General features: G+C 42.0%; 2 protein-coding genes across 4 annotated transcripts in view; one reads left to right on the forward strand and one right to left on the reverse strand.

Moving 5' to 3' along the window:
- Positions 1-26,586, reverse strand: part of XPOT (exportin for tRNA) — a 163,616-nt gene that overhangs the window by 31,791 nt on the left and 105,239 nt on the right. For 2 of the 3 annotated variants that reach the window (XM_065934714.1, XM_065934713.1), the window contains 2 exons: positions 4,411-4,544; positions 951-1,033 (listed from right to left, as the gene is read on the reverse strand). In XM_065934714.1, coding sequence (XP_065790786.1) covers positions 951-1,033; positions 4,411-4,470 — 143 coding nt within the window. In that variant the 5' untranslated portion in view covers positions 4,471-4,544. Of the gene's footprint in view, positions 1-950; positions 1,034-4,410; positions 4,545-7,271; positions 7,671-26,586 lie in introns of those variants that run through there. The other variant, XM_065934712.1, reaches the window with a different exon arrangement.
- C4H12orf56 (chromosome 4 C12orf56 homolog) overlaps positions 16,173-26,586 on the forward strand; it is an 86,389-nt gene continuing 75,975 nt past the window's right edge. Inside the window, exon 1 of the mRNA XM_065935094.1 lies at positions 16,173-16,406. Coding sequence (XP_065791166.1) covers positions 16,173-16,406 — 234 coding nt within the window. The remainder of the gene's footprint in view (positions 16,407-26,586) is intronic.

Raw genomic sequence — 26,586 nt, forward strand, 5'->3', positions numbered from 1 at the left:
ATTCTTCAAAATCAACTTTCACCAAATTGGAGCACTTGCTTTCAGCTGTAAAAGGTAGTGACTGATACTACCAGCATGCAAGAAATCTAGGTAGGAATTCTCACTGACCCCTATAAACTTACTTACACGCCCACTAGTAGAGTTGTTTGTTCACAACTAGTCAGTATGCTTCCCCGAGTCTCACTAGGTGCACTGTACTTCTTTTACATTTAAGTAACTTACTTACCTACTATATAAAATAACAGTGAGTATGATGAGTTTCTGTTTTTGTAACAGTTAAGTTGAAAGCTTTAGAAAGAGTTCATAGAAAGTCACAATGCATGGGAGAAAAAAAACCTTGTACATGTGTATTGTGGGCCAGATAACCAGAAGACTTGGAGATGTGGGAACAAATAAATGAAAGGTTTAGAAATCCACATTCACTGTTCTTCAATCCACTACAAGGACCCAAAGCAGAAATTGGAGAGGATCAGTTATGGGGGATTTCAATATTTTCAACACTAAGAATCACAAAGTGATTTGTGGCACATACACAAAGAAAAATCGTTGGTTCGACATCAAAAGATTAGTAACTGAATGTTTATGCACTTAAATTAAAAATTAAGATACATAATTTCTGATTACCTTCTTTACCACATTTTTAGAAAACCAACTATCCCTCCTCATCATAAGAAAAAAAGGAAATTTCTACTGTACTACATGCCAGCTGGAATCTACTGCCAGGTACTCAGAATAAGGCAAAGAAAGGATAGTTTTAATGAAAAGTGAATTCAGAATTGGCCAAAATTTTTAGTTTACTATTTTTCTCATTCTACATTGAATAGTGTTTTAAAACTAAGTCATAAAATGTTTTTATGAAAGCCTTTTTCAAACAGATAAATAAAACAATCCTGCCAAATTCATAAAAATTTAAAGTCTTCTACAAGTTATGTATATTTTGCTTTAATTACCTGTATGTCCTCTGAGCCAGAGCTTCTGCACACACCTGCCAGGCATCTGGGGAAATCTTTAACTGTTCAAAATAGGCCAGGGCCTGTATAATTGCAAAGCAGAATATGCATTTGGAATAGTCAACCTCAATTCTTGCCAATACTCAACAAAGTTTACTGAGAGTGGCAAACTAACTACAGCGACTAAAAAAAACAGCTGAACGTTGAATTCAGGCTTCTGAGTAGGTGCAACTGAATGATTACTCCTAGGAAAAAGGTTAAGTAAAAAACAAATTCCATCTAACTTCTAACTTCTAACTTGTTTCCTTATGGGAAAGGAGACAACACAAAAATGCCCTGCAGACCTCACTGGGTTACTAGAAGATTGAAGAGGAAACGTGCCGGTGCTCTGTCAAGTGCTATATTCCTGATGTACATGCAATTATAAAATGGGATATAAAGAATACTTTTCCTAATTAATAGCAAACATGCTATTAAAGAAGTGACTACATAAGAAGTGACTACATACAGTTTCACATATGAGAACAAACAGCAATCTCAGTAACTTGCAAAAAATATCTCAGTCAAGAAAATAACACATAATCTCTAGAAACATTGCTAAATGAATCTGAAGTAATTAAGCACATACCTTGAAATGAGTTGAGGAATCTAATTTCAAATAGCTAATATATATTTTTTTAAATGTGGTTTGTGCCTCATCAATGTTGTGAAAACAATTTTATCAGTCTTGATCAGCAATTTAAAAAATGAAACAGAATAGAGATATTAGAGTGCACTGCCCCTAACAAGAGTAACTATTATTTTGTATGACTTGTTTTACTTACGTGTGTACATGTCACATATTCACGTGTATATACACATACATGTGAAAGTGAAGTGAAGTCGCTCAGTCATGTCCGACTCTGCAACCCCGTGGACCCACCAGGTTCCTCTGTCCATGGGATTCTCCAGGCAAGAATACTGGAGTGGGTTGCCATTTCCTTCTCCAGTATACATACATACGATATAAAATTATTTTTTCCTTTGGGTTAGAGGTTAAAAAAAATAAGTTAGAATCCTTGAGTCACAATGAGAGACCTCACACACTCATCAAAAGATTCTGCTTGCCACAAGTTAGACCCGAGGCAGCCAAATAAATATTTTTATTTATTTTATAAATATACATATATTTTTAAACTTGCAATAATAATGGAAAGCTACTGAAATGGAAACACACTCCAGTATCCTTGCCTGGAAAACTCCACGAACCATGGAGCCTGGCATGTTACAGTCCATGGGGCTGCAAAGAGTTGGACATGTCTGAGTGATTGATGCGCGTGTAGGTAGGTGATGGTTTCCTGTGTTATACAATTGTATGCATGAGGAAATGAGGTTTTATATGTTGTCTCAATGGCTATTCCCACTGAGAGAGGACCAGGTGAAAGAATTGAGTAGATGAAGACCACCAAATACTATCTTAAGTGTAAATAACGGCTGCCTTTAGAATTAAGAATATAAGAGCTCAAGTAGCAGAAAAAAATCTAGTTCAGGTGTCTAACAATACCTACTCGATAAAGCCTCGAGTTTCCTTTAGGAGTATCTCAGGGGCCTGGGCGGGGACAAGTTTGAAGTCAGTCTTGCAGACTGCATTACCATCTAATAAAACTTACCAAAACGGGTGGGGGAGGTGTGATTCAGCTGCTAGAATTGTCACTAAGTTTTAAGCCAAACACAGATATTCTATTTTTTTAAGTGATAATAACTTGAAAATTTTCAGTTTTAACTATTCTTTGCACTCTGAATCCATGTGATACTAGCATTAAAAAAAAAAAAACCAAAAACAACACTGTAACAATGATGAACAAGTCCATTTCCATCGCCCAGTTCTTCTGTCTCACACCTTTCTACTGCTCCACTGTCTCTAGGTGGCAAGAGAGTCAGTTCAGTTACTTAGCGCCCAGGGAGAAAACAGAGAACTATAGACAGACAATTGGGAACCAGGGTTGGTGGTCATTTATCCTATTACAAAACTGAATTAAGTTCCTGCTACTCCTCAATTCCAGCATCAGGACTATCAGAACTTACTTTTCCTTACAATTCCTTATTTTTCATTCTAATTATTACTCAGGGTGGCTTAAAGGAGTATCAAATTAGGCCTGGATCAGGATGTCTAACATATGTCTCTGACTGACAGAACCCATTTTTATTGCTAAAAAATCTAACTTCTATAATATTAAAACCACTGTCAATGTACTAGTTTTACTTTCTGGAAAAGAAAATCATGGCACATTAAAAAAAAAAAGTTCTGACGGTGGAATTTAATTATAAAACAAAGGATTTCAAAAAAGGAACATAAAAAATAGCAGAGAAGCTTATTTAATAACTAAACAAATAGTCAAAAGTTATGTAAACCAAGCTAAACGAAAGGTACAGATTTATTATGCTTCAACTATGTTCATGACTAAGGGTTTGAAGGTAGGTAGCTAAAGCTCCTATGAAAAGAAATATTTGTCTATATACACAAGACGTAGACTTTTAATGACTTTTCATGTCCTAACCGGTTTGATAGGTATCTTGTAATTAGCTATTTAAATCTCAATTTTTGTCTTTTACCTCTATCTGGAAGGCTGGTTACTTCTTTTAACAGCAGAAACAAGTACACAGTACTATCCTGGAAATCCCTGCAGATTTTTTTTTTTACTATTTAAAAAAATTTCTGTAAAATTGTTGACTTTTATATTTTGTAAATTTTTAATATATTTTGTAAATCATTAACTTCATTTAGCTCATTTATTAAAAAAATATCCTTTACTATGAGAGCAGAAAGAAAATGACTCTTCATCCATTCACCTTATACTTCAAACCACCCACACATCTTTAAAAAGTTTAATTACAGGCTTGCTCTTTAGATTCTTCTTTTATCATTCAGCCATGATTACAAGTGCATGCTACAAAATGTTTAATTGTTTATACTTACCCAAGTATCCCAGCACCTCATAATGGACTCTTTGTCACGTAATCATTTTAGGTAACCTGAGACATGGTATATAATACCTGCTTATTTACATGTCTGCCTGATCGAAGTAACAAGAATGTTAACCATCACTAACATGAGGGTTAAACACTTGTTTAGACTAAATTAAACCAAGCGATGGAAAGACATAATATGTACGCCTGCTACTATGGCAAGTCCCTTGAACAATACTTTGCATTACAACTTTCAAATAATTATAATGATGTGACATAAAGACTTGCCTTGAATTACATGAGATTTTAATACTGTTAAGCCAACTACAGAGAAGATAAATCACAATCATTCATTGTTTCTGTATTCAGAATATAGTGAAATACCTCAGATTTGTTTCTCTATTCATTTCCATCCAAATTAAACTTTCCTCAGATATGTATTTTTGATTCAAGCCCTCTAATGAAAATGTTTATGTAACATGCTTTAAAAAATGATTAAGCTGACATGACTTACCCTTTGTCTGAAGTCTGAATCAGCATTTGGATTTAGACCTAAGAGAGCCTGTTCATCCATTCCTGCTGCTATACTTGGAGTTTTCTGATTACAATAGGCGTCCCCTCTAATCCCACAGAAGAATCCACAAACATCTGTACACACACACAAAGTTGAAAGAAAAAAACACTTGATAAGCAAAATAGATGCTTATCCTGAATACCATTACAAGCAGATAACATTATACAAAGACATTTTAACATTGACGAGTTCAAAGAACTTCCTTTGAAACAATCCAAATTACAAGTATAGGAGCCTGTCTCAGCAGAGTGGGTCTGCTAAATAGTCCACTAATGTGTAATTTCTAAGGTATGTCATTAAGGTTCTCAAATTTCTTTTCTTCAAGATCATCAATAAAGTATAGAAAGTAATTCTTTTTACCTGAAATAGAAGCATCTAATTTACGTTGTTACTACCTCCAATAAAGTGCAACTGTGCAACCACATTAAGTTAAAAAAGAAATACAAATTCAGATTATGTTACTGATGATTTAACACTTACTTAAGAACTTTTTTTAATCTCTGGAAAGCACTGCACTTTTTCACAATTTAGAGTCTAACATTTTCAAGTAAGAACATGATCAGCCCCAAAGGCAACTTGGTTTCTGATAAAATGTGTATTTATTCGCAGAAATAAAGAACAAACTCTACCTGAGGTAAGGAGGCCTGGTCTTACTACTCTTAAAAGGCAAGAACCTGGGGGTGGGGGGTACAGGGGGTGATTAGGAAGGGGCCACAGCCTTTCTTGGGAACGGTGAGGCCCGGATTGGATCCAGGTTAGAAGATTCTTACTACAACATGCTTTTCTGTCTCCCCCTGGTTCTGCCAAATCAATGATAAATCAGGATGTCTTCTGAGCGCCTTGGAGAAGAAAGCTCAGCCCCTTCTCTTACAGTTAAGGTCATACTTGCAGATTACATCAAGGCAGTGTAACTCCCTACTGCCCTCAGGATTAAGATCCAAACACTTTTCAATGCCTGTAACCATTCTGCACGCTAACCAGGCAAGACAACTGGCAGTCTGCCTTTCATCTTCTTTGCACACATTGCTCGTTACTTGGTTAACACCTGCTTGTCCTTCAGAACTCAGCTTAGAGGTCACCTCTTTCAAGAATGCTTCTTTGACCCCTATTCTTCAACTCTCCCAAACTGGGTGAGAAGCCCCTCCAAGTGCTGACAGGTTGTCACTGTCTGCTTTCTACTTTTCTCTCATTAACCTTAAACGGAAGGAGTGACTGAGTATTTGTCACTATGTTCCTAGGATGCAATATAACATAGATTTTGGATTTGCAAAGATTTGGATTGGCACTTTAATCTTATTTTCAAACTGGGGCCACGTGGAGAACTACAAAAACTGAGAGAGCCCTTTCTATGAAATAGGAAAAAAAGAGCACCTGCCTCATAAAGCAGTAAAGACTTCAATGAGACAAGGTATGTAAAGCATGACTGGCACATAGTGGGCCCACAACTCATAATTCAGAGCTAGGCACATGGCAGAATGGGAACTACTTGGAGCATTCTTGATTTATCATATCACACTAGAAAACTGGCATTTTGAACAGATGGAAAAAACAAAGGCATTGTTAAAAATTTGGTGATAATCCCCCTGAAAAATGCACACACAGAAAGAAAAGACGATCTGAATTTCTATGAATCCCAAATCGAGAAATTCTTAAAAGATTCCTTGAATATGGCATGGCTTTAGAAAATTTCATAAACTTGGTCACTTTGATTCTATCAAGGGAAACAGCATGCGGTACTAAGAAAAAAACACTGCATATAAAATCTAAGGAAACGATCTCGTTACAGTTGTCAGTAGGGAAAGAGTCTCCCATGGAGAAAGCACTTGAATGATAATACGCAATGGTAAGTCACCTACATGAACGCAAAAAAACCTGAAAAGTTGTAACCTGTGCAAAAACGCGACAATTTTCCTCGCAAAAGGTTGTGCATGAACACATATCTAACATGGTATAGAGGTGCAGGCTTAAACATTTGTTACAATATGATAAACCCTTCAGTTACGCATCTAGCAAGTGTTCTGGGGGAAGGCAAGCAAAATACTTAAAATATTAAGCCCTAACTTTACTATGGATACCCATTAAATCAAGAATCAAGACAGTCTGGAAAAATTCCACTACACCTACTGAACACTGTACTTCAGTTCCAAGGCTGAATTTTTCCAGCCTTTTACCACCACGCTGACAAGTCGGTTTAATCAAACGTAACTTCCCCCAGTAACAACTAATTAGCACTTTCAAAAAGTAATTTTTTTCCCCTGGTTACAAGGAAACATCATGTTTCTCTATTCCTGCAGAATTGTAAGGAAGGGAAGAGCAAAAATGGCGTGTCCGAGCTGGCAAATTACTACACAGAAATAATACTTTTTTTCTTTTTTGTCCTGGGACGGGGTGGGGGTGGGGATCAAGTTTGAGGTCTCTGCAGTTGAAACTGCTGAGATACGCTACAACTATTACAAATGGGCTTAGCCACTTTTACTATGTGGGGGCCACAGGCGACGGGGGCCCTCCTCCGCCGGCCTTGCCCCTTTCCTTCCCCCGGATCCCTCCCCTAAAGGAAGCCTCGTGGCAACTGGAGTGATGAAACACCGGGCAACTAGCGGCCAGGCACTGGGGACGCGCTCTGCCGCAGCTCTTACTACCCCCACCCAGGCAGCCCAGCCTCGGGGCGCACCGCCCCGGAGAGCCCCCGGCCCGCACCCCTCTGCGGCATGGGGCTTCCCGGGCCAGTCCTCCCGGCCAACTTCCCAGCAGCCTCGCGTGGACCGAACTGGGTCCGAGTCCCGCCCCAAGCCCCGAGTCACCTTCCCTATCACTCCATCCCGCCTGCCCGCCTGCACTCCCGAGGGCCGGTCAGTGGAGCCGCGCCGCAAGCAGGGAGCGAGAAGAGCGGCCCTCGTCCTCGTCGTCCTCCGCCACGGCCGCGGCGCTAACGCCGGAGACGGAGCTGGCCGGGGCCGCGCGCCTCTCGCCGCTCGGCGTCTCCTGGCGCCTTCTCTTGCGTGGCGCCGGGCAGGCAAGCTAGCAAGCTGGCGGGCGGGGTTGGCGCCCCAGGAAGGATAAGAGCGTGAGGGCCGGCTAACGCCGCCACGGCCGTCGCCGCTGAGTCAGCGCGAAGCGCGCTCCCCGCGTCGGTGTCGCGCGGACCAAAGCCAGCAGCCTCATGGAGAGGGCTGACGACGGCCCGAGGGCCCGGACCGGGAGCCTACGACTCCCAGCATGCAATGTGCAGGCGACGCTTCCGGGCGACGGTGCGCACAGGCGCACTGGGCGCTCGCCGGGAGGCGTGGTCGCCGGGGCCGCTGGTGCATGCCGGGATGGGGGTCCGGTGGGCATCTTTCCCGGCTGTGAAGTCTGGTGAGGCTTCTGCGCCCGGGCGGAGATCCGTAACCACCCTCCCCCACCCCCCCAAGCCGGGCCGGGTTTGCTTAGCTCGTCCGTAAAGACGTAGGGAGGCAGTTGGTAGGTGAGAGAACGGAGTCCCGGAGAGCCGCCTGTCGTGGTCCAAACCACGTGTGAGTCAGTTGTTTAATTTCTCTTTTACGATCGCACAGGTTCCCCCGCGCGAGCATCCCCCGACGAGCGCTGAAGATTTTTTGTCAGTTTAAACGTACCAGTATTTTTGTCATTTGTGGAAAGATACTGTTTACTTCGTGTGATACTCTTACTTGGCTTATTCATTCACCGATTAATTTAAAATACTGAATGGAGACAGTACAGGATCCCTGCTCGTCCCCCTCCCGTTACCCCGCCCGCTGGTTGTTAACCTCAGTTTCAGGCACTTACATAATCTTATCTGTACTTCAGTACGATTGGATTTTTCTCGCTCAGTAGCGTCAGACTCTTGACACCCATGGACTGTAGCCCGCCAGCCTTCTCTGTCCGTGGGATTTTCCAGACAAGAATACTGGAGTGGGTTGCCATTCCATATTCCAGGGGATCTTCCCCGCCGAGGGACAGAATCCACCTCTCCTACATTGGCAGGCGGATTCTTTACCACTCAGCCACGTGGGATGCCCTTGTTTACTCATCAGTAAAACGATGTATGCTAATAGTACCTACCTCAAAGGCTTGTTGTGAGAATTGAGTTAATACTTATGTTTGACATACAGTAAGTGCTCTGTATTTAGGTTTCATTACTGATTGTTAAGTATGTACTGAATATAGACTAGGTTACCCCCAGTGGGACTAGAGTGAAAAACAAAACCTGGGAGAAGGGAACGGACAGAAAAGTAGAATAAAATTAATGTAACCATATAACAGCTACATTTATTCAGTGACCTGCCCCGTGCAAAACACTGCACCAGGCATTTCATATATAAAGTATATTGAGTCACTTTTGCATCACGTTTATAATTTACTTGTTCAAAATCTCAGGCTAGGATTCCTGTTCTATTTCAGTGTATCCCCGGTGCCTAGTACCACCCTGTAGTTACAATTCAATAAGTCAATCATTGCATGGATTCTTACATTAGCTGTGTGGGTCAACTACTGACTATGGAAGTTCAATACTAATCCTGGTCCAAGTGACTCCAAAGGCTATATTGTGTTCAGTATATTCCACTGTATTATCCTAAATAACTTCAAAACACAATCTATTATATTGGTACTATCTTTGCCTTTTTCATTTGTAAACTCATTTTGTGAATACTTTATTACATGAAGTTTATCTACAGCTTATCTAATATCTATACCTTATCTACAGTTTATCTAGTAACACTGGCCTTTCATGGTAGTTCAAATGCCTAGGACTGTAAGTATTTCCATTTTGTAGACACATTATTTCATAACGAATAAGGAACTACTTGGACTCCACCAGAAGAGAATCTGAGAGGGATATGAAATTTGACTATTCCATATTCTGGTTCCCCTACCTATAAAGGGATGAACAGTTTCTCATCTCAGACTATTGTAAAATATCAGTTATCAAAATGTTAACAAAGAACAGTCATTATTTTAAAGTATGTGTGCTTGCATATGGGCTTCCCTGGTGGCTCAGATGGTAAAGAATCTGCCTAGAATGTGGGAGACCCAGGTTCAATCCCTGGGTTGGGAAGATACCCTGGAGAAGAGAATGGCAACCCATGTCAGTATTCTTGTCTGGAGAATTCCATGAACAGAGGAGCCTATAGTCCACGGGCTATAGTCCATGGGGTCCCAAAGAGTCATACATATGTGCTTGCATATGACAATGCTTTCACTAACTGCCAACATTTTCAATATTTCCAAGGCAAACCATTCAATATCACAGTAATCCAAGTCTATGCCCCGACCAGTAATGCTGAAGAAGCCGAAGTTGAACAGTTCTATGAAGACCTACAAGACCTTTTAGAACTAACACCCAAAAAAGATGTCCTTTTCATTATAGGGGTCTGGAATGCAAAAGTAGATACCTGGAGTAACAGGCAAATTTGGCCTTGGAGTACAGAATGAAGCAGGGCAAAGGCTAATAGAGTTTTGCCAAGAGAATGCATTGGGCATAGCAAACACCCTTTTCCAAAAACATGAGAAGACTCTACATATGGACAACACCAGCTAGTCAATACCGAAATCATATTGATTATATTCTTTGTAGGCAAAGATGGAGAATCTATACAGTCAGCAAAAAGAAGACCAGGAGCTGACTATGGCTCAGATCATGAGCTCCTTATTGCCAAATTCCGACTTAAATTGAAGAAAGTAGGGAAAACCACTAGACCATTCAGGTATGACCTAAATCAAATCTCTTCGGATTATACAGTGGAAGTGAGAAATAGATTCAAGGGATTAGATCTGATAGACAGAGTACCTGATGAACTATGGATGGAGGTTCATGACATTGTACAGGAGGCAGTGATCAAGACCATCCCCAAGAAAAAGAAATGCAAAAAAGCAAAATGGCTGTCTGAGGAGGGCTTACAAACAACTTATCTTGCTTGTACCTTTTTGGATTAAAGCAATTTTTTTCCCCACTGTGAATATGTAGTACATTCTTAAAAAAAACTTTAAAAAATGACTGTAATAAAAGGAAAAAAAGGAACAGTCTCATTGACTTTGAGAATTTATTGAATGCTATCTCTCTCATGAAGTGACTCTACATTTCCGAAACCAGGTTTGATCAGTCATTTTTTTGATGTGATTTTTTTCCATACCTCTCATGTCATTAATGTATTTTTGTTTTGTATTAAATTTGAAAATAAGTTCCTTCTGATTCTGTTCATGGATAACAACGTCTCAGTAAGTATCTGTGATATGTAATGAATTGAACCCGAAATAATATAATGTGAGCTGATAAACACTGAGTTCTGTGTCAAATTTTCTTCATCTCAGTGCTTATTAAGCCTAGTGCCATTTGTAATGGGCTTCCTGGCAGAGAAAGAAGGTGGAAAATAGGTCAGGTGAGCTGTCTTTATTGGGTTCTCATTAAATCACTGGTTTCTTTTATAGGAAGTGGGTGTGAAGCAGGAAGCCTGAGGCACAACAGAGCACTGGGGAATTATTTAATAAAATAAATGTTTGTTTAATCCAGCACTTTGGATGGTTCCTAAGACTTCATTATAATGACATGTCTCCTCCATATTTCAGTTGATTGCTAAATGTTGTAGCAATCCCCTTCTCCTCCTGCCTTCAGTCTTTCCCACCATCAGGGTCTTTATAATGAGTCAGTTCTTCACATCAGGTGGCCAAAGTATTGGAGTTTCACCTTCAGCATCAGTCCTTCCAATGAATATTCAGGACTAATTTCCTTTAAGATAGACTGGTTGGATCTCCTTGCAGTCCAAAGGACTCTCAAGAGTCTTCTCCAACATCACACTTTAAAAGCATCAATTCTTTGGCGCTCAGCTTTCTTTATAGTCCAACTCTCACATCCATACATGATTACTGGGAAAACCACAGCTTTGACTAGATGGACCTCTGTGGTAAAGTAATGTCTCTGCTTTTTAATATGCTGTCTAGGTTGGTCATAACTTTTCTTCCAAGGAGTAAGCGTCTTTTCATTTCATGACTGAAGTCACCATCTGCAGTGATTTTGGAGCCCAGAAAAATAAAGTCTGTCATTGTGTCCACTGTTTCCCCATCTATTTGCCATGAAGTGATGGGACAAGATGCCATGATCTTAGTTTTCTGAATGTTGAGTTTTAAGCCAACTTTTTCACTCTCCTCTTTCACTTTCCTCAAGAGGCTCTTTAGTTCTTCTTCACTTTCTGCCATAAGGGTGGTGTCATCTGCATATCTGAGGTGATTGATATTTCTCCCGGCAGTCCTGATTCCATCTTGTGCTTCCTCCAGCCCAGCATTTCTCATGATGTACTCTGCATATACGTTAAATAAACAGGTGACAATATACAGCTTTGACATTCTCCTTTGCCTATTTGGAATCAGTCTGTTGTTCCATGTCCAGGTCTAACTGTTGCTTCCTGACTTGTATGCAGATTTTTCATGAGGCAGGTCAGATGGTCTGGTATTCCCATGTCTTTAAGAATTTTCCAGAGTTTTTTGTGGTCCACACAGTCAAAGGCTTTGGCATAGTCAATAAAGCAGAAGTAGATATTTTTCTGGAACTCTCTTGCTTTTTCAAGAATCCAATGAATGTTGGCAATTTGATCTCTGGTTCCTCTGCCTTTTCTAAATCCAGCTTAAACATCTGGAATTTCACGGTTCATGTACTATTGAAGCCTGGCTGGAGAACTTTGAGCATTACTTTACTAGCATGTGAGATGAGTACAATTGTGCGGTAGTTTGAGCATTCTTTGGCATTGCCTTTCTTCCTGATTGGAATGAAAGCTGACCTTTTCCAGTCCTGTGGCCACTGCTGAGTTTTCCAAATTTGCTGGCATATTGAGTGCAGCACTTTCACAGCATCATCTTTTAGGATTTGAAATAGCTCCACTGGAATTCCATCACCTCCACTAGCTTTGTTTGTAGTGATGCTTCCTAAGGCCCACTTGTTAGGCTATCCCCCAACAAAGAAGAATTTGATATTACTACTTTGTATAAGGGGAACTGAAAGACCACATATGTACCAGTAAATCACATACTGGTTCAATTTATTTTTAAAATACTTATGTAGTGTTCACTGTGTTCCAAATACCTGTTCTAAGTACTCAGAATCATTGCTAATCCTCATAATAACCCTGTGGGGTTGGTACTGTTACCCATTTACAGGTCAGGAAACTGAGGCACTGAACATTTAAAGTAAGCTGTCCAGGAATTCCCTGGCATTCAGTGGATAAGACTCCTCAGTCTCACTGCTAAGGGCTCAGGTTTGATCCCTGGTTGGGGCACTAGGATCCTGCATGCCGTGCAGCACAGCCAAATAAAAAAGTTGTCCAAGGTGATTTTTTTTAACTACCAAGTGAGAGCTGGAATTTGAACCCAGGTCATCTGGCTCTATCCAGATGTCTATCCAACCTAGACAGCATATTAAAAAGCAGAGACATTACTTTTGGTCAACAAAGGTCCATCTAGTCAAAGCTATGGTTTTTCCAGTAATCATGTATGGATGTGAGAGTTGGACTATAAAGAAAGATGAGTGCCAAATAATTGATGCTTTTGAACTGTGGTGTTGGAGAAGACTCTTGAGAGTCCCCTGGACTGCAAGGAGATCCAACCAGTCCATCCTAAAGGAGATCAGTCCTGAATATTCATTGGAAGGACAGATGCTGAAGCTGAAACTCCAATAGTTTGGCCACCTTATGCGAAGGACTAACTCATTGGAAAAGACCCTGGTGGTGGGAAAAATTGAAGGCAGGAGGAGAAGTGGACAACAGAGGACGAGATGGTTGGACGGAGTCACCGACTAGATGGACGTGAATTTAAGCAAGCTCCAGGAGTTGGTGATGGACAGGAAAGCCTGGCGTGCTGCAGTCCATGGGGTCACAAAGACATTAAGTTGTGTCCAACTCTTTGCAACCCTATGAACTATAACTCAACAGGCTCCTCTGTCCATGGAATTCTCCAGGCAAGAATAGGAATGGGTTGCCATTCCCTCCTCCCAGGGATCTTGTACAGAATGTGTTCCAAATGCTTCCTGAGTTCGGTTGGATTTAGAAGATAAGAAGTAAATGCCTATGTAGAGTGTATTTATGTTGTTGTTGTTTAGTCACTAAGTCATGTCCGACTCTTTTGTGACCCCATAGGCTGGAGCCCACCAGGTTCCCCTGTCAATAAGATTTTCCAGGCAAGACTACTGGAGTAAGTTGCCATTTCCGTCTCGAGTGGATCTTCCCAACCCAGGGGTCAAATCTGCACCTCCTGCTTGGCAGGAGGGTTCTTTACCAGTGAGCCACCTGGGAAACCTGTATTTACGTTAACTATTCTTATAAAGCTTACCAAAAGATAAGGGAATACAGACACTTTACATGTCTGTAGTCCTTTCACAATTCATAAGTCATTGCCTTTGGTCTTCCCACCAACTCTCTAGTTAGCAGGGCATATGTTTAGTAGTGGTTTCATTACACAGATGGCGAAATGAAGCTTCAGAGGTGAAGTGACTTTTCAAAGATCTCAGGTACTGAGCAACAGGATTAGTGCTCTAATCCAGTTCTCCTGACTCCAAATCCAGGGATCTCTCTCCTATATTAAACCCCTTTCCTGGGAGCTGAACTTCGCTGTTACCTTGGCAACAGCACAGAGAATGAGTGCCTGGAAACCATGATACCGCCGTCTCTGTGTGCCACAAGATCAAACAGCTAACTGAGGTCAGCTTAGCCCCCAGACCCTCTGCTAAATTCCCTTCTTCATGTGCATCACCTTCACGTCTGTTAAGCCTAGCGCCCTTGTCACCAGAAACTTGATTATGGTGGGCTTCCTGGCAGATATATCAGATATGCTTTCTTTTCTGGTCCTGATCCAGTCATTCTGTTTCTTAGTCCCGGGAAGTGGCTATGAAACAGGGAGCCTGTGAGGCAGGAGACAGCCGTCTGGACTGAGGCCTGTTCCGCACGTGGGCCTCCCATTCCGACTCTGCAGCAGCCATTTCCCTCTCAGCCACTCTCCTGAGGTATGACTCTTTGGCAAACGTGACGGGCCTTTCCTTCTGTTGGTTTGAGGAAGCAAATTTCAGAATGAGTTAGATAGGAATAATCCTTACTTCAGAGGAAATAGCCATGACCCCGGGGCTCCCTTTTCATCCAGGTATTTATATGAAGAGTCAGATGTATGATCAGATCCTCAGAAAACTTCAAATGCTAGGTCATTTAAGAGTTTGTCAGCAGGTGGCACTTCTCTCCTTACTCACCAAATACAGTCTCTCCAAAAGAGAAATATTGTTTCTATTCCTTTGCTGCTATTGAGTTTCTCAGACTTCTTTCGCTACATCCAAACATTTCTCCTCAGTTCCCTTTTGTAACGATTTTGTCTACATTATGTTTATGTGTTTTAATCTATTTATACTGTTTCCACAAAGGATTTGAAATTGCTTACAACATACAGTATGCAATAGTAAAATATGAGGAAAATGAAAATGTAAAATGCAATAAAGAATACATAATTCAGGGGAGGGAGGTGGGAGGGGGGATCAGGATGGGGAACACATGTAAATCCATGACTGATTCATGTCAATGTATGGCAAAACCACTACAATATTGTAAAGTAGTTAGCCTCCAACTAATAAAAATAAATGGAAAAAAAAAAAAAGAAAACATAATTCAATACTGGGTTGCAGGTAGCTGGAACAAATTAAACAAAATATACATATACTGTTTGCATTGTCTCTGGGTCTCTGGGTGAATCGGAAGGGAGAGAAAATGGCTTTTCCAGGATTTGAAATTAAAATGAAAGTTCTCACCTAGGGTTACTGGAGGTAAGTTTCTGTTGCTGTGTTCTCATCTCGTTAACCTAATTTACAATAAGTTATTCCTGGTCAGTAAAAAGTAAGTAGTCCTTGTTACTACCGTGAAGCCTCAAGGCTGCATGTTCAGCATTTCTCAGCCTCTAAGTTTCAATTTTTTAGAGACGCAGGCTTCACCCATTCATTCATCCTACACAGATTGAGCCCCGACTGCCTACGGGGCGTTGTCCTGGGCACTGGGACACCAGCACATCCATTAGGCAGACTTGGGTGTCCGCGAAACTATTTATAACAGGCTCTTCTGTCAGAGAGCTTCTATGTAGGTGCAGAAAGAAGAGCTACGTCTCTACTCGTGAAAAATGAGAGAGCTATGCCAAGCAATCTTATAATCAAACGCTAAATCTGTGTGGTTGATCTTAATAGAGCTATAGGATTGCTTTATTTAAAAACAAATCGGTAAATTTCATCTCGTTCACGTTTGTAATAGAAAACCGGACTAAACCCGAGGCCTCGATACTTGGTCCGCAACAGCTAGGCTAGGGGAGGGGAAGGGGCCGGGGTGAGCAGCGGGCCCCAGGATGCTTGGCAGCGAGCCCGGGAGGACCAGCGTCGGGCCCCGCCCACTGTTGTCGGGGACAGAGACCAAGATTGGGGGCGGGGCCAGACGCGGGGTGTGTGTGTGTGTGTGTTGGTGTGTGTGTGTGTGTGTTGGTGTGTTGTGGCGGGGTGCGGGGGTGGTCCAGGGGGCCGGACGCAGGAGTTCCGAAGCCGGGGGCCCGGCCACCAGCGCCCGGGGAGGCGGCCGCGCGGTTCGGCGGCTTTGTGGCGCGCGCGGGTTCCACCGCGGGCGGCGCGGAGGCGGGGTCCGGCAGAGGCGGGGTCCGGCAGAGGCGTCCGCCGACCCCGGCACTCGGCGGGGCCGCGGGCGCCCCGCATGGCCTGCCCAGCGCGCAAGAATAGCCGCTTGGACGCCTTCCTGCGGAGGCATCTGCCGCCCGCGGTCTACGACGCCGTCCGCGCCTACGAGCTGTGCATCGTGGTATCTGACTCGGAGAAACACACCGTAAAGTACGCGGTGCTCACCGACCGGCTCATCTACCTGACCGAGAACCCGCCCAAGTCCATCCGACGAGTCGTGGCGCTGCGGGACATCGTAGCCATTGACCTGGTGAGGCGCGCAGACCGGCTCGCGAGCACCCCGTTCTTGGGCGCCCCCAGTCCCTGTTACACGCGGGGAGGAGGAGGAGGAGGACCTTCCCCACCCTGCCCTGGGGTCTCGTTCTCTTTACCATATACTTCCCGACTAGCAGCCACAGAGGGAAACTGGATTGCTGTATGCGTTCCGAATAAAGATGCTTTTCCCATGCTCATCTTGTGTACCGCGCATCCCTGTCCCCTCAAGTAGGACGACAGATCTGAGAACATAGCCTCCTACCAGAAGTACGCTTGAAGGCCCTCCTTTTCGTTAATTAAGCACCCACAGTGGGCCAAGCACTGTGCTAGACTCTGAGGATGAGAAACTGAAGCAGGGGGCCTTCCTAGCCCCCCTTTCTGTGGGAAAGACAGAAAACCAAAACCAGTGCAAATCAATGCCATGCGAGAAGTGCGAATATGCCTTGTTTGTTTATTTTTTATCTTTAGGACTTAGACCATGTTAGGTACTCACTATGAGTAAGTGAATGAATAAGTGCATGCATTGATAAGATTTGTATGGGACGCATGGCAATCTCTGGCAGGTATTTCATCCAATCCAGGCCCAGGCCATGCTGGGAAAACTTCCTGGAAGGAGTGTCATTAGAGCAGGAGCCTTGAAGGAGATACAGTCTGTCTCAGTTTTTTAGCTGCTGCTACTGTATCCCTTTCACCCAACAATAGATTTACCTTATAAACCAGCAACAGCTGGGAAGCAGTCTCCTCTCCAGTGACTGTTTTACCCCCTTGGCTCCCTTTGTCTGAGTTGCTCTCCAGGTGTGTGCTTCCTTTTTCCACTGGGGACAGGTGTCTAGCCTCCTGTTTCTTTCCCTCGCTTGAGTCTCTGCGTCTCCCAGGGGAGAACCTAGCAAGACTTGATGGGGTCAAGAAAACCATAGCTTCTTTGGAACATGTCTGTAAGAAAATAATGAAATTGAATGAAAAAAGTGAAAGCTTTTTCTACTTAAGATACCTCTGTGGGCTGATATCACTATGCTGATTTCTTTGCTTCATTTTGATCTCAGGTGGCCTCAGCCTGCAGGGGATTGAAGCAGGATTCCTGGCCAGAGATTGAAGTCAGCCACCAAAGTGAAGCACGGAATCCTAGACTAGGACATCAGGGACCAGTGGGCAGGGACAAGGCCCTTGCCGGTCAGCTGTGTAGAAGTGAATTTCCACATAGAGACAGAAAGTAGTGAAGCAAGTGAAGCATTTATTAGAGAAAAGGGGGACTGTGGGTAGACACACAGGTGGTCTCAGAGAGTTGCGCCCTTCTGGCAGTCTGAATCACTTTAATGGGGCATTTCTTCCGGGTTTCCTCTGGCCAGTCATCTTGCTTTGCCTGGTTGAGTCCTTATTTGGTATGCATCAGGGTCTTTCCATGTGTGTGCACGCATCCCTTAGCCAAGATGGAGTCTAGCAAAGAGGCCGATCTATAGGTTGGCGTCACTTAAAATGTAATATGGGGTGGTGCCCCCTCCCTTTAGACCTCCAAGAAGCCTTTCTGCGCATATATAGTCAAGACGGTCTCCTTGTCCTCAAGAGTGATAAATATGTGGTCTCTTTAATCTGGGCAGGTCTTAGCTTCTCTTTCCTTCTGCTATTTTGGAGTATCTGTTCATAGGGGATGAACTCCAGCTGTTCAGCCTGGGGCTCATCTATCTCCTGCCTTAATTTGAGCAAACGTTGGAAGTAAAAGTACCTTTTCTTCACTGCTACTATTTGCATTCTCTTGAACTAAAATTTTAAAAAATTTAAATGTCTGACCAAATGTTTTAGAAAAGATTAAATGGTCAACTTTTTTCCTTGTGTCTGCAGTGTAAACATGTATTCTATGGACAGAAAGTAATGATTTTGGGATATTGTTACTCTCTCCCAAAAGAGACAGTATACATATTTCAATAGGTGTCATATAGCTTTCTTTTTAAGCTGTCAGAATCTGCAAAGTACAGTAAAGCTCCCTAGGCCTCCCAATCCAAGAATAGTACAAAAAGGCATACCTGATCATGCTTGATGTATAAAGTTTACCTTTCTGGCATATAGGAGAGTGTGTAATGTCTATAAAGGTACTGAACAAGTCTCAAGATTTCAGCATTGTTGATAGAATTTTTTTAATTTTTGGCTGTGTTGGGTCTTGGTTGTGGCATGTGGGACTGTTCAAGTTTCAGGGTGTGGGCTCCAGAGCATGAGGGCTCTGCTGTCGAGGCATGGGGGCTGTTACCCCACAATACGTGGGATCTTAGTTTGCTGACCAGAGATTGAACCTGCATCCCCTGCAGTGGAAGGTGGGTTCTTAACCACTGGACCACCAGGGAAGTCCCTGTCGGTAAATTGAATGTCCATCTTACACAATATAGTTTAACTTTGGTTAAGGCTGTGGAAGGCAGAATAATGGCTCCCCAAAGATAGCTCCAGAACCTGTTTCTATTTTATATTACTTCCTATTTTATATTATACAACAAAGGGGAATTACAGTTGCAGAGCTTCCCAGGTGACGCAGTAGTAAAAAAATCTGCCTGCCAGTACAGGAGGTGGAGACATGGGTTTGATCCCTGAGTCAGGAAGATCCCCTGGAAAAGGAACTGGCAACCTTATATTCTTGCCTGGAAACTTCTATGAACAGAGGACCCTGACAGGCTACAGTTTATGGGGTCACAATGAGTTGGACACAACTGGGCAACTGCACATGTATGCTAACCAGCTGACCTTAAAATCGGGAGATTATCTTGGATTATTTGTATAAGGTAAATGTAATCACTAAATCCTTAAAAGTGGAAAAGGGTAGCAGAAGAAGAACCAGCAGCAGAGTGATGCTCTCGAAGAAAGACTGGTTTTGAAGTTGGAAGGGGACCACAAACCAAGGAATGTGGACGGCCTCTAAAAGCTGATAAAGGCACAGAAACATGTTTTTCCCTAGAGCCTCCGGAAAGAATGCAGTCTTGCTGATACCCATTTTAGATCAGTGAGACCCATTTCAGACTTCTGACCCCAGAACCATTAAGAAAATACCTTTGTGTTATTTAATACCACCAAGTTTATGGAAATGTGTTACAATAGCAATAAGAAATCAACACAGAAATGTTTCTTCTTATGATGTTTTAAAATGGGTAATTGTTTAAAAAATATTATTTCAGTGAGTAATAAGTACAATCATGCCAAGCACAAATGCCTTGACAAATCTCTTTTGCTGAGTTTTTATTATAGTTATTATTATAGTTTAGTGGCTTGTACTAAATTTGCTGACCTATTGAGTGCCGCATTTTAACAGCATTGTTTTTAAGGATTTTTTAATAGCTCAGCTGGAATTCCATCACCTCCACTAGCTTTGTTTGTAGTAATGCTTCCTAAAGCTCACTTGACTTCACACTCTAGGATGTCCGGTCATAAGTGAATGACCACTGAGTTTTCCAAATATGACCACTGACCATCTCAATGACCATTGTGTTTATCTGTGTCATTAAGACCTTTCTTGTATAGTTCTCCCATGTATTCTTGACACTTCTTAATCTCTTCTGCTTCTGTAAAGTCCTTACAGTTTCTGTCCTTTATTGTTTATCTGTCCTTGCATGAAATGTTCCCTTGATATCTCCAGTTTTCTTGAAGAGATCTCTCAGTTCAGTTCAGTTCAGTCGCTCAGCAGTATTCAACTCCTTAAGACCTCATGGACTGCAGCACACCAGGTCTCCCTGTCCATCACCAACTCCTGGAGCTTGCACAAACTCATGTCCATTGAGTCGGTGATGCCATCCAACCATCTCATCCTCTGTCGTCCCCTTCTCCTCCCACCTTCGATCTTTCCCAGTATCAGGGTCTTTTAAAATGAGTCACTTCTTCATATCAGGTGGCCAAACTATTGGAGTTTCAACTTCAACATCAGTCCTTCCAATGAATATTCAGGACTGATCTCCTTTAGGATGGACTGGTCGGATCTCGTTGCAGTCCAAGGAACTCTCAATAGTCTTCTCCAGCACCACAGTTCAAAAGCATCAATTCTTCGGCACTCAGCTTTCTTTATGGTCCAACTCTCATATCCATTCATGACTAGAAAGAGATCTCTAGTCTTTTCCATCCTATTGTTTCCTCTATTTCTTTGCATTGCTCTGCACTCAGTATGACAGATTATTTGGAAAACTCAGCAATAGCCACAGGACTAGAAAAGGTCAGTTTTCATTCCAGTCCCAAAGAAGGGCAATGCTAAAGAATGTTCAAACCACTGTACAATTGCCCTCATTTCACATGCTAGCAAGGTTATCCTCAAAGTCCTTCAAGCTGGGCTTCAACAGCATGTGAACCGAGAACATCCAGATGTACAGGCTGGGTTTAGAAAAGGCAGGGGAACCAGAGATCAAATTGCCAATATTTGTTTGAAGAAAGCAAAGAAATTTCAGAAAAACATCTACTTCTGCTTCATTGACTACACTAAAGCCTTTGACTGTGTGGATCACAACAAACTGTGGAAAATTCTTAGAGATGGGAGTACCAGACCACCTTATCTGTCTCCTGAGAAACTTGTATGTGGGTCAAGAAGCAACAGTTAGAACCAGATGTAGAATAACTGACTGGTTCAAAATTGGGAAAGGAGTAGGACAAGGCTGTATATTGTCACTCTGTTTATTTAACTTAAATGCAGAGAGAGAGAGAGAGAGAGAGAGAGAGAGAGAGAGAGTGTGTGTGTGTGTGCACGCGCTTAGTCATATCTGACTTTTTTTCGACTCTACAGACTGTAGCCCCCAGGCTCCTCTGTTCATGGAATTTTCCCATCAATAATACCAGAGTGGGTCACCATTTCCTTCTCCAGGGGATTTTCTCAACCCAGTGATCAAACCCACGTCTACCTGTGTCTCCTGCATTTCAGGTGAATTCTTTACCACCACTGAGCCACCAGGGGAGTATATCATGTGAAATACTGGGCTGGATGAATCACAAGCTGGAATCAAGACTGCTGGGAGAAATATCAACAACCTCAGATATGCAGAAGATACCACTATAATAGCAGAAAGTTAAGAGGAACTAAAGAGCCTTTAATAAGCATGAAAGAAGAGAGTGAAAAAGTTGGCTTGAAACGCAGCATTCAAAAAGTGGAGATCGTGGTATCTGGTCCTATAACTTCATGCCACATAGAAGGGGAAAAAGTGGAAGCAGTGACAGATTTTATTTTCTTGGGCTCCAAAATCACTGTGGTTGGTGACTGCAGCCATGAAATTAAAAGATACTTACTCCTTGGAAGGAAAGCTAATGACAAACCTAGACAGTGTATTAAAATCAGAGACATCACTTTGCTGACAAAGCCTGTATAATCAAAGCTATGGTGTTTCCAGTAGTCATGTACAGATGTAAGAGTTGGACCATAAAGACGGTTGAGCACTGAATAAGTGATGCTTTCAAACTGTGGTGCTGGAGAAGACTCTTGAGAGTCCTTTGGACAGCAAGGAGATCAAACCAATCAATCCTAAAGGAAATCAACCCTGAATGTTCATTGGAATGACTGATGCTGAAACTGGAGCTCCAATACTTTGGCTACCTGTTGGGAAGAGCTGACTCACTAGAAAAGACCCTGATTCTGGGAAACAGTGAGGGCAGGAGGAGAAGGGGGCAACAGAGGATGAGTTAGTTGGATGGCATCACCAACTCAATGGACATGAATTTGAGCAAATTCTGGGAGATAGTGGAGGACAGAGGAGCCTGGAGTGCTGCAGCCCATGGGTCACCAAGAGTTGGGCATAACTTAGCAACTAAAGGACAATGATGACGGCTTGTACTAACTAAGCTTCACAGGGTGTGTGAAAAATGAGTGTCCCCACATCGCTTTATCTAGTGTCAATTAATATCCACAGGTGTAGTTAGCTTGTCAGCCCTCTGTGAACATTATGTCTGTCCTTAATACTACATGGAGAATTTTCCTGATTTCTGTACTATGTCAACTATATTGTCCCCTCATATGTACAGATGTCTGTTACAGTGGATTACATTGTTAGAGTGCCAGGCAGCTTTGTTTTTTAGAACCGGTTCCTCCTTTCTTGAAAGATCAACTGTTCTAATCTCCTTTTCTACTAGGGTGCTGTCTTTTTCTAAGGCTACGTCTTTAGAATCCTTTTCCATTCTCAAAGGTCTTCTCATTTTACTGTGCAAATTTGTCTCTTGTTATTTAACTTTCAGTTGACTCAGGTTCCCAGTGGCCTTTGTTTTCACAGTCAATAAAGCCCCTAAGCAAGCCAATCCTTTTTGCCTCTGCATCGCTACCCTTCCTGTTCCCCATCTGGCCAGATCTCTCCATTTAGTTCATGTCTCATGTTCTAGTTACACTTCACACACACAAAAATGTGCAAATATACAGATAAAATTCTATTCTCTCCCCTAAGTGGGGAAAGAAAAATGAAAAGAACAGCAACAAAACACAGAGGTGAGATTTCCATTCTAGCAAAGACAAGATTGATATGCATTTGGAGGTCTCAGTAGGGGATTTTTTTTCCAAAACAAATTAATGTCAGATTTATTTAAATAATTTTATGTAAGTTTTTATCATTTATTTTTAAAAACTAATGAATTGTTTTAAAAACTGAAATATAATTGACCTATAACATTGTGTTAGTTCTGGGTGCACAGCACAGTGGTTCAGTATTTCTACACATTACTAATGATCATCACTCAGTTTGGTTAAAACAATGGGTTTCTAAGGTCGCTTAGGCAGAGCTTTTGTGAAAGGCTGATATTTTCTTTAAAAATTACTTTTGAAAGCTCTAGAGTTCTGCTTTTATTGTGTGCATCACCACACTATTTGATACATTTTTCAAGTGTGAGAACCAACCTACCTGAACATTGATTTCCTATGGTTCCTGGAACACTGCCTGATTGATACATGTGACATAGCCAATAACTATTTGTTAAATATTCAACATAATCTGTCTCTTCGTTTCTCAATTTATCATCTGCAGTGTACATTGGAGTATTTAGTAGTACATTTTTATTCAGCTTTTGCTTTCTACCTGTGTGGATTTGGTCAAGTTATTCAACCTCTACTTTATCTCTCCATTTCTTCATCTGTAAAATGGAGATGACAGCATCATCCTTATAGAGCTGTTGGAAGGACTAACTTCATAAATAAATGAAACACACTTAAAGTCATACTTGGGGATTTCTCTGGAGGTCCAGTGGCTAAGACTCCATGCTCTCAACACAGGTGGCCTGAGTTTGAACCCCGGTCAGGGAATGACATTCCGCATGTCACAACTAAGACCTGGTGTAGCCAAATACATAAGTCAATAAATGAATGTGTTTAAATAAAATAGTACTTGGCATATAGTAGGAGCTATATACATGTTTCATGATTATTAATAACCTTTATCCACATACATTAAGTCAACGTAGGTTCATGAATCTGTAAGACTGATATCTCTTTGAGAGATTAGTAAATTCGGGGGGGGAGGGGAAGAACTGGTTTTTGAGCATTGCTTATATATTGGGTGTTTTAAAATCTCACTTGTTCTTTTTGAAAACTTGCCCATCGGGTTTGCCGAGTTTAATTTGTTGAAGTACAGAATTCCTGAGCTCCACCCCTGAACCTGTTTCTCTCTTAACTTTTCCCATTTTAGGAACTAATGTCATCTTCCATTATCTTTAGTTCTATCTTTATTTCATTCCCCATATCCTACATATTAATCTATTCTCTTGATTTGTGTAGAAGAGAAAAGGTTTTCCTTAACCCTTCTAGGGATCCTGATTAGGTCTGAAAATTAAACTGAAAAAAAAAAATAGATGAACAGGAGAAAAGTGTAAAAACTCATTTAACATAAATTTTATATGATAAGGGAGACTTTAGAAGGAAATAAAATTCCAAAGAAGAAACATTTAGACCTGTGTGGGGGGGCGTCCCTGGTGGTCCAGTGGTTAGAAATTTGTCTTCCAATACAGGGGGTGCAGGTTCAATCTCTGGTTGGAGAACTAAGATCCCACATGCCTCATGGCCACAAAACCAAAACATAAAATAAATAATATTGTAACAAATTCAATAAAGACTTTAAAAAATGGTCCCACGTCAATTAAAGAAAAATCTTAAAAAACAAAGCAAAACCCAGTGTGTTTAACACTAGGTTTGATGAAGAATGGAGAGTCATAGAAAAATGTGATAGTTCAAAAAAGTTGAAAAAGCTAAGGGTCATAAACTGGGGACATTTCAGTGAGGCCTGCTTGTTTGGATTCATTTTAGCATCCCTGTCTTGGAGATAAGGTTGTTCCTTTCTTCTGGGTATAGAGAGACCAACTCTCTCATGAGAGCCTTATGACCCGATTCAGGGAGGAGGACTTTTCTGCATCTGCATTTTCTTGAATCCCTTCAGCTCAGAACATTCAGTATGCTAAGGTACCACATTTTGGGGTAGTGTGTCTGAACCCTGTCACTTGTCTGCTAAAATGTATTTAACTATGAACTACCTGGAACACTTTCCCTCACATCTTCAGAGGGTTGACTCCTTCTTGACAGTCATATTTCCAGTTCAGCATCACCTCCACAGGGATGCCTTCTGGGCCCACCCAGTCTAAAGTGCCAGTCCCCAACACAACTACCATATCACTGTTTCAAAGCACTTACCACTATTTGGAGTATGAGATTAATGTGTTTGGTGATTTATTCTTATCTGTGTCCCATAGTGGGCTAAGCAGTAAAGAACCCGCCTGCCAAGCAGGAGACACAGGTTTGATCCCTGGGTTGGGAAGATATCCTGGAGAAGGAAGTGGAAATCCATATTCTTGCCTGGGAAATCTCACAGACAGAGGAGCCTGGAGGGCTACAGTCCATGAGATCGCAAAGGAGTTGGACATGACTTAGCGACTAAACAACAACAATAACAAATGCCCCACAGTAAATATAAGCTCCATGAGAGCAGGACCTTGTCTGTCTGTTCATCCCTGCATCACTGTGCGTTATATTCTCTGGCATATAGCAGATAGTCAATAACTATTTGTAAATTGGCAGAATGAATAAGTGAATAAATGGATGCTCAGATACATCATACAGTTCACTTCTTAGAAAGGGAGATCATATTTCCTTATTTCCAAATACCGAGAGACTTGGGAGATTGGCAACTCATCACACTGGCCAGAGTTACGTAGTCAGTTAGTGGCAGAGTTGGACTAAATTCTCATGGGTCTCCTGCTCCTCAAGTTCAGCTTTCTTCATGTTTTTTGTGTGTTTGCATGAGATGATCCCTGTGTTGTTTATCATGCATGTTGAGAGGTAGTAAAGAGTTATAGAAGGTAAGACCATGTTATGGATACTTCTTTTCATCTTGAACTTTTTTTCCCCCTGTATTTTGACTCATTTGTTACATTTCAAAGATCTCACTGTGGGAGGTGGAAAAAAGTGGTAAACTTTTATCAGTCATTTTGGCTGCTGCTTAAGAGTTTGTTTGCATAGAATATTTTGGATATTGCATTCAAGTCTTGAGAAACTCTGAGAGGACCAGCAGTTTGTCAGCCTGATTCACTGCTCTGACCCTAGTGACTGGTCAGAATCGTTCAGCTTAAGCTGCACTAAGAAATCACCTCAAAGCCGGTGTACTTTCACAGGGCACAGAGTCTAGTCTTAGCTGCCTGTCCATGGTGGATTAGCATGGACTGTTCATTTTACTCACAAGGCATGTGATACTTAGTTACCCATGTTAGCATCAGAGGTTCCCTTTTACCACATGCTTGCTTGATCACCAGGGCAGGGGAGATTACCTCTGCAAATTATCTACTGGGTTTTCATCTTCTACCCAGGGACACGTCTCTACTTTTCACATTTCATGAACCAGAGTCAGGCACATGGCCACGCTTAACATAAAAGGGGGTAGGAAAATATGATCCTACCATGTGTGTGTTCCACGTGTCTGGAAGAGAGGACAGGAATATTTGTGAGCAGCTCTAATGCCTACCTCAAATTGCTGACATTTTATTGAGTGCTTACTATATGCTACCCAGCTGCTGTTCTGAGTGCTTGATGTGAAACTTCTTTATCCTTATAACAAGGCTCAGATGACACTGTTAGCTCAGTTTTACAGATAAGGAGCCTGAAATACAAGGATTGTTAAGCAGTCTGCCCTCGGTCATCCATCAAATGACAGAGCCAGAATTTGAACCCAAGTCATCTGCTCCGGAGGCAGGGCCCTTACTCTCTAGGCTAC

The sequence above is a fragment of the Muntiacus reevesi genome, chromosome 4, assembly GCF_963930625.1.
Source record: "Muntiacus reevesi chromosome 4, mMunRee1.1, whole genome shotgun sequence".
NCBI classification, from domain to species: Eukaryota; Metazoa; Chordata; class Mammalia; order Artiodactyla; family Cervidae; genus Muntiacus; species Muntiacus reevesi.